This window comes from Oncorhynchus tshawytscha, linkage group LG08, assembly GCF_018296145.1.
Source record: "Oncorhynchus tshawytscha isolate Ot180627B linkage group LG08, Otsh_v2.0, whole genome shotgun sequence".
Lineage (NCBI taxonomy): Eukaryota > Metazoa > Chordata > Actinopteri > Salmoniformes > Salmonidae > Oncorhynchus > Oncorhynchus tshawytscha.
This window is the reverse complement of record NC_056436.1, coordinates 42,974,476-42,991,827: the sequence shown is the minus strand read 5'-3', so window position 1 is coordinate 42,991,827 and position 17,352 is coordinate 42,974,476. Positions and strand designations below refer to the sequence as shown.

The following is a 17,352-nucleotide window of genomic DNA, read 5'->3' as shown; positions in this document are numbered from 1 at the left end:
TACAATTGCGACCTGGCCAAGATAAAGTAAAGATGTAATGCTTTTGAGAGTTATGAACTCTCAACTCAGATTTCTTTCCAGATTTGAAATAATACGTATTTCCGGTTTATTGAAATGCAAAATTCAAACCAGAAAAAATCCTAACCTAATTCTAAAAATGTAAATCAGCAAATGTTTTTTGTAAACTATTGCAGAAATTCACTAAGCACATGAAAAGGAGTTTCTTTATAGGGAACATATTCTAATGTTCATCATGTGCCTTTTGTGGATAATTCAATTTGCAATGTAACACATCCTTACAAATCCTACCCAAATATAAAGTATTGAACCCCTACTCCCAACTACTCCAGTCAAATAGTTTTGCCAATGATAATTACAAACACAAGGGCACCAAAACCACCAGTTGAAATTTCACAACACCGTAGACTCAGAGAGAGAAAGTAATGATACTGAATTAACGTTACCATTTTAAAGCCTAGTTCCTGCAAAAACTCTTTGGTTTATCACTCTAAATAAGAAGCATTTCACACCTTGGAGAAGCAAATCTCACTATTTTCTTTAAATCTCAATGAGATGCGTGAAACGCTGCCCAGCATTGTCCTGCTAAGTAGCCACCACTCACACCTGGTTTCTCACCAGCACTGAAACAGTTAACCCATCTACACCTGTCCTATCAGGCACCTGTCTCCAGAGCCCTCGGCCAATCAGGAGTGAGTGAGGAAAGCTACCTGTCGGCATGAAATAAATGTTGGGAGCCAATGTGGACAGGAATCAAACAAGCTCACTCAGCGGGACAAGTCTGCTTCTCTCTGCTAAGACTGACTGACAGTCTTTCACAAGAACACACAAACATATACACACTAGAGGAGACTTTACCTAAAGAAGCCTGAGATCTACTGTCTTGGAAAGGAGTCATGACCAAAGAGATTGAGTAAGTTGACAATTTTTTCTGTGACATGCTATGTTTCATGGGGTTGGAGTTGGTGTTTCATGCTAGAATGTGTTATTTAAGGGAAATGTGTTTGAACTTGTAATAATTCATTTTATTTAAATGCTTTTAACAAAACCCAAAGTCACTTTATATACACAAGAAAATCAGCAGGATAAAAATAGTTAAAATCACACGTTAAAATAAGTAAGTATATAAACAAACACTAAACATGATGACAGACTAACCAGGGAGAACACTAAACAGGATGGCAGACTAACCAGGGAGAACACTAAACAGGATGACAGACTAACCAGGGAGAACACTAAACAGGATGGCAGACTAACCAGGGAGAACACTAAACAGGATGACAGACTAACCAGGGAGAACACTAAACAGGATGACAGACTAACCAGGGAGAACACTAAACATGATTACAGACTAACCAGGGAGAACACTAAATATGAGGACAGACTAACCAGGGAGAACACGAAACAGGATGACAGACTAACTAGGGAGAACACGAAACAGGATGACAGACTAACCAGGGAGAACACGAAACATGATGACAGACTAACCAGGGAGAACACGAAACATGACAGAAAGTGAACTAGATAGAGGATTAAAGCCAAGACGACAGAGAATTCGGGTTAGCAGGTGTGAAGAGCTGTGTCTTTTAGTGTGGACTTGAATTTATGTATGGATTGTGAGGTTCTGACATGGAGAGGGAGGGACTTCCAGAGTTGCACTGCTAAAAACCCAGTCTTCCCTGGAGCGGAGACTGGCGCGAGGGATGGTGACGAGGCCAGTGTTAGAGGAGCGCAGTGAACAGGTGGTAGTGTAGGGGTGCAGGAGGTCAGTAAGGTATGTGGGCGCCAGTCCATTAAGTGCTTTGTAGGTGAGCATGAGCAATTTGTTGAGGGCGATGTGGTCCCAAGGTTTGGTTTTGTGTGAGGACCTGTGCAGCGGAATTTTGATATGTTGAAGTCTGTCCCGTGTTTTGGCGGGGAGCCTGTAGAGAATGGCGTGGCAGGAATCCAAGTGTGATAAAAAAAAACTAAAGCGTGAATGAAGGTTTCAACAATGGGGTCAGTGAGAGAGGGTCTGAGTCGTGAGATGTTATTGAGTTGGAAGAAGTCTGATGTTGGTGATGTTACCGGATGTGGGGTTGAATAAAACACCGAGGTTCCTGACTGTGGATTTGGAGTGGATGGTGCAGCCATCGATTCTCATGTTGACCCCGTTTCCTGATGAGGGAGTTGGGGGCCCATGAGCATGACCTCTTAATTTTAAAAACCATCCACGTTTTCATTTCAGATAGTCCCCAAGAGAGGGGGAGATGTAGTGGAGTTAGTTTTTCATCTGGCCCCAATCTGACTTGTGTCTTGTGGTTTAACTTCCAAGGTGAAATGCAACCAGTCGTATAGTCAAGTGTATTGGTTGGTTAGAATGACAAATGTAAGGCCTTTGGCTGAAACTGCTGTTGATTCTGCAACATTCTCCCCTCTTATAATTTTCATCTAAACTTTTCTGCCGAGGGCCAGAATAGAAAATTATGCAAGCGTTGACTTGTTCATTCATCTTCTGTTGTACAGTAGTTTGAGCCACTTAGACTTCCAGAGAGAGGGTGAGAAATCAGGCACTCGGGCCCCCCTCTCTTTCTCTCTTTACATTGTGTAATGAGACCCCCATGTGAAAGGTGTGTTTTTAGAAAAGTGTGTGTCAGGTTTCTCCATTTTATATTTGACATTCTCTCTCTCCCTGCTATGTTGTGAATTTAAGCCGGCTCATGATTTAAACTGGCCTGTCCATAAGCCGTGTTGACACTAACCCAGGGGGTACAACACACAATGGGGGAGAGAGAAACGGGTATCCCCCGAATGTGTTAGAGGGGCTGGTTAATGACAATGTGTAATGAGTTGAATTACATAACAGTGTAGTGGGGAAACTCTAGACCGGGATTCTCTATTGTAACATCTGTATTGGGCATTATTTAGGGAAAGGAGAGTAGCTAATGAGATATTGTGGTGTTATAGTATACTGAGGTGAGTGAACGTACAGGGAGAGACAGGTGTATCTTAGAACAGTGGTGGGTTGCAGTTTTGAGATGAAGCATTTTAGTAAACAGTTGTATGGAATTATATAAGACGTATAGGTGATCACACAGTCTTATTTGATGCTAATATACCTTATTGTGACAGTCATTAAGAGTTTGGGTTGGAATCGTAACAGCTTAGGTATTTTTCTTGCCATTCTCCCTCTCTTCTAATCAAACATAGTCGGCTGTCAATGCCTGGAGTCTTCCTCTGTTGTTTTGCACATGATGTGGTAGCCCATAGGTAAATCTGCACTGTTTGCATGCTGGCCATTTCAGGGCAACTTACAGGAGAATGCTTGTCCCATTCCCAGTAGCCAGGAAATTCCCAAAACAAATCCTGCTTTTCTCTCTGTTTATCCTGGTCTGAGGAGTAACTCATCCTACCCCCAAATCCCTTGTTTTGTTTCTGGCCTTTTGGCAATATTGAAACCCAGGGACTACCAGGTGAGCGCTCCGGTCCGGAAACGTTTACTTTAGAAATCGTTATATGTTCCTAGGAAGGGAAAGGCTCAAATCAAAAATGTTGTTTCTTTCTTTCCTAAAAAAACAAACACCATACAGTTCTGAGGTAACTTGATCATTTTGAGGTCATACAAGGCATGTTTGTGCGTACATGAGCTCTTGGCCCCTGGCATGTTGAACTTCTCTGACACTTGCAGCCAAATATGGTTAAGATCTGTGGTTTTGCAATCGAAACCCTCCAGAGGCAGGTATGTGCAGTGCGTAAGGTTGTTATTAGCATGCAGATGATCACACCATAAAGCCCTTGCATTTCTAATACACCGGTAAAGAGGCACTTCTATAGCCAAAACGTGCTCATTGTTGCCTTTCTAATATATTATTGTATTATTTTTAAAAAGAAGAGGAATTTAATAACTAAATCCTTCACTGTAATGCCACATTCTGAATGGGAAGCTTACCATTTTCACCTGTAATAAAACTATAATGTAAGTTTATTCATGTGATGTTTCTCCTGGCCTGTTTGCTGCAGGACTCTGGGACTGGTCCTTCAGAACGAGAGCTTCAACTACCAGCGCTACAATAACTACAGCATGGACTCCTGGGCCTACACAGACAGCCTACTCGCATTCGACCAGTGCAAGGTAACTGTGTGTCTGTGTGTTATACCACCTGTTCAACTTTGAGTCCTGTGTATAGATATTGTGCTGTATCAGTACTCACGGTTGTTGTTTCACTTTCACAGACACCCAAAGAGCAGAAGATGGTTGCATGCAGCCGAGGCAGTAGTATGTACAAGCCATCAGAGAGGTAAGATTGACTTCTGAGCAATTATTAACACTACCAAGAGTATGGACTTGATTGAGAGAGCCACCTGTCAATCTAGGGAGAGAGGCACTAAAGGGGTGTGCTTATGGCACAGACAAGGGGGTAAAGGGATTTTAAGTGGTTGCCGGGTGGTATTAGGAGTTCCCATGTCATGAAGTCAAGCCCATTGACATGGATTCAAGCGGTAGAGGCAGGGCAGGGCTTTGGTGAGGTTAGAGTTGGGTGAGCTGGTGGCTAATCCCCATGTCAAACAGAGCCCCAAGGGATTATGGGCCGTGGTACACCTCCTTCTCATCATTCTCCTCCCTCCCCCGAACAACACTCTGACTCACAAAGGAGGAGAAGCAGCCCCAGCTCTGCCGCTCTCTCACCCTCTCTTTTGTCTGGGTTGAAAAATGGCCATCGGTGGGGCACGCTGTTGTCCCGTCAAACACACCCGTCAGTCCCACAGAGAAACTTATAGAAAGAGAGAAAACATTCCAGGATTAGGCCGTAAACAGTTCCTGCCCAGCTCTGTTTAGTTCACGTTCAGTAGCATTGTGTGCTTAGTGGACTCTGAGAACTAAACTGGCTTTATTCATGTTTTATTGACTTTGACGCCTATTTTTACTGTCTGTAATCGTGTGCATGTGTGCTGCTGTATCTGCTACTGTATAAAAGAGCTGGAGTTTATTTGAAGGAAGGAAGTACCTTTGACAATCAGTGTTTCGCGCGAGAGTACTATTTGTCAAACAACCCCATTGATTTCATTGAGTGTCAATCGAAGGGGTGGCGAATTGGGTTGGTCCTGTATCTAAACTCCTCCCCCTTCCCCCAATCCAGGACTATGATTGGCCCCTCCCCCGAGCTGGTCTCCCTGGAGACGCCAGCAAACATTATGAAGCTGCTGTCCGAGAACATTTCCTCCAACCATCCCCAGGAGGCGCTGGGGCTGAACAGCAAGCTGTCACCCCTCTGTCCCCCCTCTGTCCCCCAAAACCCTCTCCCTCTCACTCCCAGTGCAGACACCTACCACAAGCAGGTCATCAACAACATCTTCGACTCCTTGCTCTCCCAGAAGTGGCCCACAGAGACAGCCTTCCCTGAGGCCACCACTGAGGTAAGCTTACAGCACCAAGAAGAGTAGCCATCTTGTTTTTTGGTCTAAATCACAACTGGTGTTGTCCTTTGTCTCTGGCAATGTCTCATCTTCTCCTTCACTTCTAGTTACCCTTCCTCCATCTCTCTCTTTCTTTTTGTCCTTTTCATATTCCCTCTTCTCACATTTTGTCTTGTGTCGCCCTGAAGCAGACTCTACCCTACAGCGATCCCTTTGCCGAGCAGCACAGCCCAGTTTACTCTGACTCTTACAGCAAATCCCCTCCAGAGAGATACAGGTAGCTATTTGCCCCCCGAGAATCAGATCAAAATATGACACCTGTGTGATGACTTCAAAGTCATCACGTCAGCTTGAACACTGAACTATTGTACGCCCAGTATCGCTAATACTTATTAGGCTAAAGATAATGAATATAATTGAGCTGTGTATAAATTATAAAGCAATGGGGGGTAAAATTCCAATAGCAAAGCGTAATGCTGTGCACTAACATTCTTCTCTGTTCTTTTTTTTAGGAACACTTTCCAGTTCATTCTGGGAGCCCCTCAAGCCATGCAGCACAAGTCGTCCGAGCTGCCCATGGTTTACCTCAACAAGGGCCAGTTCTACCCCATCTCCCTTCAGGGGGTGGACAGCTCAGCCAGTCTGATCCCCAACAAAGTCAAGGTGAGTCGAGCTTTGATGACATCACCCATGAACATTTCCTATATCTATAGGATGTTCTGTCTAACACAACCCCAGTGAAAGTATGTTCCTTAGGAATCTCCTGAGAAACAAAATATATATATCTAGGTTCAACATTGTTGACTGTCTGAACCAAGTCGTGGTGAATTGGGGTGGGAAACCTTTTTCTCTCTTTCTGTGATTTCGGGTTTGGAGTTCCGCCAGGCTCACTACTCGGGCCATTGCATATTTCGTCTGGCGGGGCCAAACCCAATGCATGTCAGCCAGTTAGTCAGGCCCTGAGTTCTTTGTGACTAAGTCAGAAGGAGAACAGGGGGAGAGGTGTGGTGCCAACGGCCTGGGTGACAACCCTCTCTTTTGTCAAGTAAAAAGAGAGCACACACAAGCCCTGCTAATAGTTGGTGACAATACCAGGAGAGAATTGAGGATTTTGAATTATGATAACAGGGCCTGAAGTCTGAATAAAACGTGCCCAGTTGTGCCTTTCTCAAAGTCGACGACGCACCAACAAAGACGTATAACCTACACAAAATGTACCTTGTCTGATGGCTCTCTCTCTCTTGCTCTTTCTCTCTTTCTCCCTATTTTCTCTTCTTTCTTTCTCTCTCTCTTTGTTTGTGGCTCTCTTTCTCCAGACGGTGGTCATGGCGGTGTTTGAGAACGACAAGAGCGCAGAGATTCAGCTGAGGTGCTGGAATCACTGGCACGCACGGCAGCCGACCGTTAAGCAGAGAGTCATTGACATCGGTATGGCACCGCAACTTTGACCGTCTACACACAAACACATGTACAGTATAGAAACAGACAGTTACAAGGCTTTCCCCGTTGTCTTCTCTGAAGAATGTCATGGATAAATCTACAACAACAAATGCCACTGACTGGAAGATTTTTGCATGTTGTTTTTGTTGTCGTTTTTTGTAAGCCTGTATCTATTCTGAGCAGATAACCACTTCAATGAAAGACCATAACAATTCGAATGGTTCCAGAAATTTCTCTGAACTAAATCAATATCTTTCTATGTATCTTCTAGCTGACTACAAAGAGGTATTCAGTGGCATCAGCCACGTGGAAGAGGTGGCCTTCAACGCTTTGTCCTTCATCTGGAACCCCAATGAGGAAGCTAAGGTAAAAGCAGCGAGGAAACTGGAGCAACAGGGGAAAACACGCACACTGGCACTGACACAGATGATGTCGTAACGCTTGGCGCACCCCTATTATGTACCTAGCCACGCTACCCATTGAGCTGAAATGGGGCGATGAAGGAGCGCTGAGGGTTGGGAGGGGAGGAATCCCTGGCATGCGGCTGCCCCGGTGCAAGGGAAGAGCGTCACGTCGAGAGCGCTTACTGCAATCTGCTCACTGCCCCCCAGGGCATAAGGGTGGGGCAATAAAACTCACTGCAGGTGAGGGAGAGAGAATGAGAATGGGAAAGGACAGGTTGGAAGGAATGAGAGAGAAAAACTCCTTTTAATAAACACGGAAGGCACTTGTTGTCACAACCATCCCTTTCCACTCCTGGCCCCTCACAATAGTATGTTCAAATCAATGCCTCTCATATTCTAAAACCTTACCAAGACCCAACCAGTGTGGAAACATTCTAGACTTTTCTGCCATGCTGTACCTCTGTACATTTGTCCACATTGGAGGGGGTTTACAATCCAAAAAGGTGTCATTACACCATGTGTCCATAGAGTTCTAGTGTTTGTTTTGTAAAAAAAAAAAGCGAATTGTGTCAACGCCACTAATGTTCCTTATAGGAAACATCGCTGCAGTCTATACTCTTCTGTAAACTGGTTATCTCTGTATACCCGTCGCAAGGCCCACTGGTTGATGCTTATTTACATTTTAGGCCTCACTCCCCCCTATCTGAGATATCTACTGCAGCCCTCATCCTCCACATACAACACCCGTTCTGCCAGTCACATTCTGTTAAAGGTCCCCAAAGCACACACATCCCTGGGTCGCTCCTTCGCTGCAGCTAGTGCTTGGAACGAGCTGCAACAAACACTCAAACTGGACAGTTTTATCTTAATCTCTTCATTGAAAGACTCAATCATGGACACTCTTACTGACAGTTGTGGCTGCTTTGTGTGACATATGGTTGTCTCTAACTTCTTGCCCTTTGTGCTGTTGTTCGTGCCCAATAATGTTTGTACCATGTTTTGTGCTGCTACCATGTTGTTGCTACCATGTTGTTGTTATGTTGTGTTGCTACCATGCTGTGTTGTCATGTGTCGCTGCCTTGCTATGTTGTTGTCTTAGGTCTCTCTTTATGTAGTGTTGTGTTGTCTCTCTTGTCGTGATGTGTGTTTTGTCCTATATTTTATTTATTTTATTTTTAATCCCAGCCCCCGCAGATGACTTTTTGCCTTTTGGTAGGCCGTCACTGTAAATAAGAATTTGTTCTTAACTGACTTGCTTAGTTAAATGAAGGTTAAATTTAAAAAAATGATTTTTAAGGTTCCAAATATCTGTGCAAGGACCTTTAACCTTTTACTGCAGTGGGCTAAATCAGGGTCACACAGAGTGCTTCTTGGTAGTCTTAAACAAATCTACAGTGAAACAAAATATACACCTCTCACACATGGTTATGGGCCTACAAAAAAGAAGACACCTGTACCATTTAAAAAAAATTTAAATAACATTATTTCACCTTTATTTAACCAGGTAGGCAAGTTGAGAACAAGTTCTCATTTACAATTGCGACCTGGCCAAGATAAAGCAAAGCAGTTCGACACATACAACGACACAGAGTTACACATGGAGTAAAACAAACATACAGTATAAACAAGTCTATATACGATGTGAGCAAATGAGGTGAGATAAGGGAGGTAAAGGCAAAAAAAGGCCATGGTGGCAAAGTAAATACAATATAGTAAAACACTGGAATGGTAGATTTCCAGTGGAAGAATGTGCAAAGTAGAAATGAAAATAATGGGGTGCAAAGGAGCAAAATAAATAAATAAAATAAATACAGTAGGGAAGAGGTAGTTGTTTGGGCTAATGTCAGATATAGAGTTGAAATGTATTCCATGTTGAGTTTGCATCCCAATATTACACTTTACACACATCAGAGAAGACTGAAATATAGCAAAACCGTTTGATATCGATACACCGTATTTTCTGCGGCTTTTAAAAAATAATGTTCATTCATTATGAATAACATTTCACCCATGAGGCCACTAGGTCATTTGACAGGGCAGCAAAGCTGTTCTAGAAAGTTCCAATTCAACTGTTGTCTGATACCCTGTGTAACCCTCTTCTTCTCTCTCCTCCAGGTGTACATTGGCATTAACTCTCTGAGCACAGACTTCTCCTCTCAGAAGGGAGTGAAGGGGCTTCCTCTCAACCTCCAGATCGACACATATGACTTCAGCAGCGGCACCAACCGCCTTATCCACAGAGCAGCCTGCCAGGTCAAAATTTTCTGCGATAAGGTCAGTGAAGATCTCTATCCACTGTGCTAGCTATGCTCATCCATGACATAAAAATATTTTGTTGTTGTTTGTTTTTAAAGAAATGCACCTGTTGTACGGCTGACTCATTTGTTAAATGAGGAGTAAAAGTGTCAGAGTGGAGCTTTGACCGTCTGTCTTTTTCCTCAGGGTGCAGAGAGGAAGATGAGGGATGAAGAGAGGAAAAGGAGCAAGAGGAGAGTAAAGACAATCATTGACTCAAGCAACAACAGTAAGTCTACCTCAGGCTCTTATTACTAATATAATGACAGCCTACTACATCCACCAACAAAATAATCCACCTATACATCATGTTGTGTGCCAGAACATGCAAATAAGGAATTTAATTACAGTTTGGGTATCTTTCATCAGTTTGTTTTTATCGTGAAGCTTGGCCTTCCCAAGTCCAATTCAACTCCATTGCGTGATTGAAAATGTACTCTGACTAGATCAGCAGTGGAGCAAGACACCAACCCAAGCAAGAAATACATCCTGTATTTTAAGTCTGTGATTGTAATTTAACACCTAATGGGTTTCTAACAAAATTTAGAATTTGGGGATTTGGACCCATTTGTATGAATAGCATCCGACTCTTTCTTAAAGAGAATAACCAGTGGTGCATTACAATGTCATAGAACCAGTTTCCGACACTCAGGTAAACCTTACTCATAGACTAAAGAGCACCGGGTAAACCAGTCCTTTATACCTTAGGCCAGTCTGTAACGCCAATTCTAAACCAGTGTTCTCCTCTCCCTCCTCAGCCAACAAGTCAGTAGTGTCCAGCTCAATGGGAAGTGGCAGCACCTTCTTCAAGACCCTGGAGGACCACGTCACCAACCCTGTCCTCTTCATCCCAGAGATGCACCTCTCCAACATGCAGCGCTGCGGCCTGGTAGGTTCCCCCCCCCCATCCCTTATCCACTCCCCCTTTATTTTCCTCTCCTCTTTTTTTTCTCTCTCTCTCTCTTTTTCTGGGATTGAGGGATCTTGGAGTTCACCACCACAAGAGTGAGTTGAGTCATGTTCCCTGCTATCCCTGGACTGTAGCTCCAGGCTGACGGCGTACAGAGTGGGGGGGGAAAGGGATAGTGTGGGAAAAAAATGTTGTGGGAAAAGTGGGTTGGGATGGGAGAGTGAGGAGAGACAGACGCCGAGATCAGACGATCTAATTGGTGGGTCGTTCAGTTTCCTCGACTCGAAACTCGACTCAAGTGTGACTGACACACGGATTAACCTGCGGGGGCTTAGACAAACACACACACACACACACACACACACACACACACACAAGTCCCCCTTTTCAGTGTTGTTGACACAAGCCAGTGGAGGTGGTAAGGGCTGCTGTCCTGACAGGCCTTTAGTTCCCACAGTCTGGGCTTTAGAGAGTGGGGAAGGAGAGTGTGTATGTGCTCAGTATGCCTAGTAAGGTCTGCATGCCAGCCCCTTTCCAGCATTTCTTCCCTAGTGTTAATGAACACACACTTATTAGACAGTACGTAGATTATATACATCTTCACAGCTTTAAGAGAGGAAAGCAAGGTAGAGATGTGACCTAATTCAGGCTAAAGGTGAAGGGGGTACCTTGCATTTTGGAGGTGGGGGGTGGGGGGGTTGCAAGGCTTGAGTATCGTAAATCATTCCATCGCTCAAAGAAAATGTCTTCGATAACTTTCTTAGAAAAGGTCAGCTTCTTTAGAGAGGAGCGACATCAACATGACTCGTAAAAGAGTCTGGAAATGTTCTGTTCTATAATATACAATGTGACTCGCTGACCGGTTGTGAGACAAACATCTCTGAACGTCAGACAAACGTCTTGTCTGGAACCTTTTATCTGTCTGCATCTGCGTCACCATTCATGTGCACATCGACAGATTAGTGATAATAACATTCATACTCATGACTGTTACAACCATGCAATGACTGGGGATGGGAAATGAAGCAATAATATTCTACGGAGGAGTTGTACCTAATCGTTTTACTTATCTCCTATTTCTCCGTGTAGGCACCCCCCACAACACTGGAGGAGGTTGAAAAGAGCTCACTGAAGAGACTTTACCCTAATCGACTGGAACAAAGCAATGGTAGCCCACCACCAAGCAAACAGGCCAGATGCGAGGAGCAGCAGCGAGGTAAAGAAGAATTTCTGAATTGAAAATAATGTACTTCCTGTATTGAAATGGAATTGGCTCAAACCCAAACCTGTTGTACAGACAATACATATAGTATGAGGCAAAGAATAAGTGGTCAATATGCAAAGCAAAGCCCTGCTGTGGTCCTTGTCTGGCACACACAACCTGAAGTATTCTGTTACCTTGTTTTTGCAGTACTCCTGTACGTGAGAACCGAGTCAGAGGAAGTGTTCGATGCTCTCATGCTCAGCAGCCCAACCCTGAAAGGCCTAAGACAAGCGGTAGGTAGTACACTCATGATACTTGTTCCTTCCTTACCCAACCTTGTTGTCATGCTCCAAGCATCTCATCCAGCAACCAGGAGAAGATACCGTGACACTCATCTTTCGTTTGTTCCTTTCTCAGATTTCTGAAAAGTACGCCATGCAACAGGACACCATTGGGAACATCTACAAGAAATGCAAAAGAGGGTAAGTTACTTTTTAAACCAAGGCCCTGCATTGATCTGTGTTTTTATTTTATTTTGGGGGGGGGGTTACTTCAGGAGGAATAAGTGTTAGCATTAGCTATGCTACATAATTACCAATAGTATTAGCATGTAACATTAGCAAGATACAGTAAGTTGAAGGGAAATTGTTCTGATTTGATTAAAGGAAAACTCCACCCAAAAATAATTAGTCTATTGTTGACATAGTTCCAAAAAGTTTTACTTGTCAGCAATCATGTTTTCAAGATGCACTATACATACAAAAGTATGTGGACACCCCTTCAAATTAGTGGATTTGGCTTTTTCAGCCACACCTGTTGCTGACAGGTGTATAAAATCGAGCACACAGCCATACAATCTCCATAGACAAATATTGGCAGTAAAATGGCCTTACTGAAGAGCTCAGTGACTTTCAATGTGGCACCGTCATAGGATGCCACATTTCCAACAAGTCAGTTAATCAAATTTCTGCCCTGCTAGAGCTTCCTCGGTCAACTGTAAGTGCTGTTATTGGGAAGTGGAAACGTCTAAGAGCAACAACGTTTCAGCCGCGAATTGGTAGGCCGCACAAGTCCACAGTATGGGACTGCCGAGTGCTGAAGCGTGTAAAAATCACCTGTCCTCGGTTGCAACACCTCAGTACCGAGTTCCCAACTACCTCTGGAAGTGACATCAGCACAAGAACTGTTCTTCGGGAGCTTCATGAAATGGGTTTCCATAAGATTACCATGCGTAATGCCACGCGTCGGCTTGAGTGGTGTAAAGCTTGCGACCATTAGACTCTGGAGCAGTGGAAACGCGTTCTCTAGAGGGATAAATCACGCTTCACCATCTGGCAGTCTGATGGACGAATCTGGGTTTGGCGGATGCCAGGAGAACGCTACCTGCCCGACTGCATAGTGCCAACTATAAAGTTTGGTGGAGGAGGAATAATCGTCTGGGGCTGTTTTTCAATGTTTGGGCTTAGTTCCAGTGAAAGGAAATCTTAATGCTACAGCATACAATGACATTCTAGATCATTTTGTGCTTTCAACTTTGGCAACAGTTTGAGGAAATCGCTTTCCTGTTTCAGCATGACAATGACCCCCTTGCACAAAGTGAGATCCATAGAGAAATGGTTTGTCGAGACTGGTGTGGAAGAACTTGACTGGCCTGCACAGAATCCTGACCTCAACCCCATCGAACACCTTTGGGATGAATTGGAACACCGATTCCGAGCCAGACCTAATAGCCCAACATCCCGACCTCACTGATGCTCTTGTGGTTGAATGAAAGCAAGTCCCCGCAGCAATGTTCCAACATCTAGTGCACAGCCTTCCCAGAAGAATGAAGGCTGTTATAGCAGCAAAGGGGGACCAACTCCATATTAATGCCTATAATTTAGAAATGAGATGTTTGACGAGCAAACTTTTGGTCATGCAGCATATAACTTTCAAAATACTGAAATCATCCCTGTATAATGCTGCAAAATGCATCATACGGGATGATTTCTGTATTTTGAAAGTTACATATCTTGGTAGGTTGAATCGAAGTTGAATCTTGCTTGAATTTTGGTCTTTCCTCAGTAAGGAAGGCAACTAAAGTTGACAGACCGGCTAGGTGAGCTAGCTAGCTCTGTCTCCTGGAATGTGATAATTGCAGCTCTTCCAAAAAACACAGGATGGAAAGATTTTAAAACTAGGCTGGATGAGTCACCCTATTCTTTTACTTTACAGTATTTATGTTCCTCTAATCTGATCTAACCATCCCATAGCTACACCAAGAAGTGTTCTGGTCTATTTACTTCAGAGAGTGAAAAGAGGGTGGCACCTTATTGAGCAACAATGTGGAGGCCAGGTGGTTGACATTAAATAGGACTAGCCTTTGAAAAAGAGCTGGTCTCCCTATTGGCAGCATGTCAACCATGAAATTAAATAATGGTGGCCATTTTGTTTTCAATGCTTGCGCCAAAGGCTGTGTCCGAAATCGGTCTTGCCAAATACTTACTAAAATGTCCTACTATGTACTAATTCTACTACATACTATTTAGAACGTACTGTTTAGTAAAAACGAATGCAGTTATCAACAAATATCAACATACTAGGCTCACCCATCCTGAGAACCTGTCATCTAGTGTGCAATTGCGTTGATTCCCGCCATTTGGTCACAGCGCGTCCGCTTATTTCGTTATCGAAGGTCTTTATCAAACACATGCAAGTCTGGAAAGACAATTTTCTTCCTTAATAGTGTGCAGCAAGTTCTACTAGATGAAAAGCAGTAATGAGTATAGCATCCTGGCATTTAAATCTGCAATATGTAACCTTTTGGGCAACCTGATCAAATTCACATAGAAATGTGAAGTATATTGATCTGTCATTCTCATTGAAAGCAAGTCTAAGAAGTGGTAGATCTGTTCTATGTGCACTATTTCTATAGTTCCCGTTCTTAAGTTTAGTTTTTGCATCTTTTTATATTTGGTTTTGTACACCAGCTTCAAAAAGCTGAAAATCCAACATTTTTGGTTGTTGAAAAAGATATTTCACAGCACTTTAGATGGTACAATGATTCTCTACACTTGCTTGTTTTGTCACATTAACTATTTGAATTTTAGCAACCAGAAAATGGCAGAACTGTTTGTGCATATTGCACCTTTAAACCATACTCGATTTTAGACATTTCGCATACTATAAAACATACTCATTTTGCATACTATAAAACATACTCTTTTCGCACAACTAAAATGCCTTCTATTTAGATGCAAGTATATGTATGCGTATTTGGATGTCACCATAGTCTTTGGGGAAAAATTCTGTACTATTCTAATTTTATAGTGGTCTTTATGTTTACTGAATAGGTGACATTTCCCTAAGCTTCAGATCTACCACTAGTAGTAAAGTAGGCCTGTTGTAGGTGTCTTCACACAAGCATTCATACCAATGAAGATGTGTAACTAACATGTTCCGAGGCAGTAATCTGTTGAAGCTGACTTGATGGAGTAGATCACTGTCACCTAGAATGTTGTGTGGTTTATTCTGTCACACTGCCTGAAAGGCTTTAATAACTTTGATTGAAGTTGAGTTTGCCCTGGGGTTTGAATGGAGAACCCAACAGGTTATGTCTCATTCCGCTTATAGTGTTCTATCAGTCCCTTCCCTCCGGGGAGCGTGAGCAGGCAGTTCGCTTGATTATCAACAGAGCTTTACTTACCGTAAAGACGGGTTGCCCTATGGGAAAAGGAGTCTGGCCTGATAAATTGTCTGCAGTGTTGAGGGAATTGTAGGCTTCTCACTCTTTTGTTTCGTGACTACAAAATGTATCAGCCAGACAGCAGAAAACTGGTCATTTACATAGCATGTTCCCCCCTACAAAGACATTAATCTGTTATTTGTCTGTTTATTTTTCAGGATTTTCGTCAACATGGATGACAACATCATTGAACACTACAGCAACCACTCAGCATTCCTCATAGAGATCTCTGAAATCATGTGCGGTCAGTTCCAGGTCACTCTCATGGAGTTATGAAGAGAGGGGGCGGACATTTTTGATGTTCGGCCCACCCCATTGCAAAGTGTGGCCAATCAAACTGCCTGCCGATTTTCAACTTTTTAAGCACTACTCTGTGAGAGACTATTGGCTAGCCCAAGATGGCAAAGACCAATGAGGCCAAAGAAGACAAGCTACACCCACCATTAGTTCAACCATCAAACCGACTTCAGACCAAGAGCTTTATAACCAATGCCAGTCACTGCCTTTGTAAATACAATTTAACCCCCTTATGACGTTTTACTGTAGTATATATTTTATAACAGAGCGATTCTGATGAATTATGCTGTAAATATTTTATGTAAATAGAAATTAATATGACATATGAGTGATAGTATAACCCATTTTCCACACACATCCAAAGCTATGTATTTCCATTTCAGGAGACATACCGTCCATGTATGTTGTCAACTTTTCCAAAAGACTGCCATTCTAGCTGCTTTTCATGTACTTATAATTTCTTCCAAGGGATCTCAAGTAATGGGAATGATGCCATTGTGTTGGATTATATGTTTTTCACTATATTACAGATGTGGGATCTTAATTTGTGCCAGTTTGCTACAGCAGGAAAATAATCCTGCAGCAATAGGGAATGTGAAGTATTATGTGGATTATAATAAGTTGACATTTTTGTAGGGGTTGATACATTTTGCATAAGGGAAAATCAAGTGACATTTCTAAGTGGAAGCAAACTTTAAAACCCCTTTTTAAACCTCAAATACACTACGAGTTTAAAATTTCCTGCATTGCAGGAAAATTCTCCTGCAATATGGTGATCAATTAAGATCCTACATCTGTGTATTTCTCTGACCATAATGTTTGCTATTATAGTGCTACCAATAGTATAATGCTGTAGCCTGTTAGTTTCACACCCCAGAATTCTCCAACCAGGGACTTTTTTTAGAACCAAAGTCACACATTTCCCACTTCGGTGATTATTGCCTTCACAAAAACCTGAGTGGCCTTCTTTCATAGAGGACTGTACACATTTCTAGGTTGTATTGTAACCATCACATTTTTCCCCTAAGGACCTGTGCCTGAACCACTTGATACCTTATCAACCCCTGTCAAAATCTTTCAGTTGGGTTTACTTGTATGTTTTTTGCAACATTTCAATTCTCTATCTATATCCCTGTAATGTATATTATGATTTTAGCATGGCGATCCTTTTGTATTGATACTCTTCTTAGTTTTTTTGTTTTTGAAAGAATATAAAAAATATACGAAATAAAAGATGTTGTCTTTTAGTGGTTTTAGTATGCTAAAGTTTGAAGATGACTTAAAATGAATTCACTTCAACTCAAATCTTACTGAATGATGACATGTTAAGAATACCCTAGACCAGTACAGGCCTATAGCCTATAGCACAGGCCCTTTCCAGCTAGCACGTAACGTTCTGAGAACGATATGTTTCTTCCAGGTTGGTGAGAGCGTGGTTGTCCTATGTTTATTTTGAATACAACCTTCCCACAACATTCTGGGAACCATATGTTTCTTCGGAGGAAATTTCAGTTAGCAGTGTTAAGTCTTATTGAAACATGTTCTCAGAACGTTATTTAATTACCTTCAAATAACCAATCATTTCTGTTCTCAGAACCTCCCTGCAACCAAAAAATGAACGTTCCCAGAACAGGCAGAATTTTCACTTATGGTCTCAGAAAATTTA

At 42.6% G+C, this 17,352-nt stretch overlaps 1 protein-coding gene across 2 annotated transcripts; it reads left to right on the top strand.

The window, feature by feature from the left end:
- The first annotated feature begins 751 nt into the window (after positions 1–751).
- Positions 752–16,933, top strand: grhl3 (grainyhead-like transcription factor 3). 2 transcript variants are annotated; one of them, XM_024429721.2, is made up of 15 exons: positions 752–931; positions 4,018–4,129; positions 4,231–4,295; positions 5,136–5,412; positions 5,604–5,689; positions 5,925–6,075; positions 6,729–6,840; positions 7,124–7,218; positions 9,372–9,530; positions 9,699–9,780; positions 10,310–10,440; positions 11,551–11,677; positions 11,873–11,958; positions 12,083–12,147; positions 15,548–16,933. In XM_024429721.2, the coding sequence occupies exons 1-15, from the start codon at positions 915–917 to the stop codon at positions 15,663–15,665; spliced, it is 1,683 nt and encodes a 560-aa protein (XP_024285489.1). In that variant the 5' UTR covers positions 752–914; the 3' UTR covers positions 15,666–16,933. The 2 variants fall into 2 exon arrangements, with proteins under 2 accessions (XP_024285489.1, XP_024285488.1); XM_024429720.2 differs by having other exon boundaries at positions 5,601–5,689.
- Positions 16,934–17,352: the final 419 nt, after the last annotated feature.

What these genes read in the sequence shown, in the direction of transcription:
- grhl3 (XM_024429720.2), top strand. An exon ending in TCCCCTCCAGAGAGATACAG is followed by an intron (nt 5,690 to 5,924) that starts GTAGCTATTTGC and finishes TCTTTTTTTTAG; the next exon opens with GAACACTTTCCAGTTCATTC. An exon ending in TGAAAGGCCTAAGACAAGCG is followed by an intron (nt 11,959 to 12,082) that starts GTAGGTAGTACA and finishes TTCCTTTCTCAG; the next exon opens with ATTTCTGAAAAGTACGCCAT.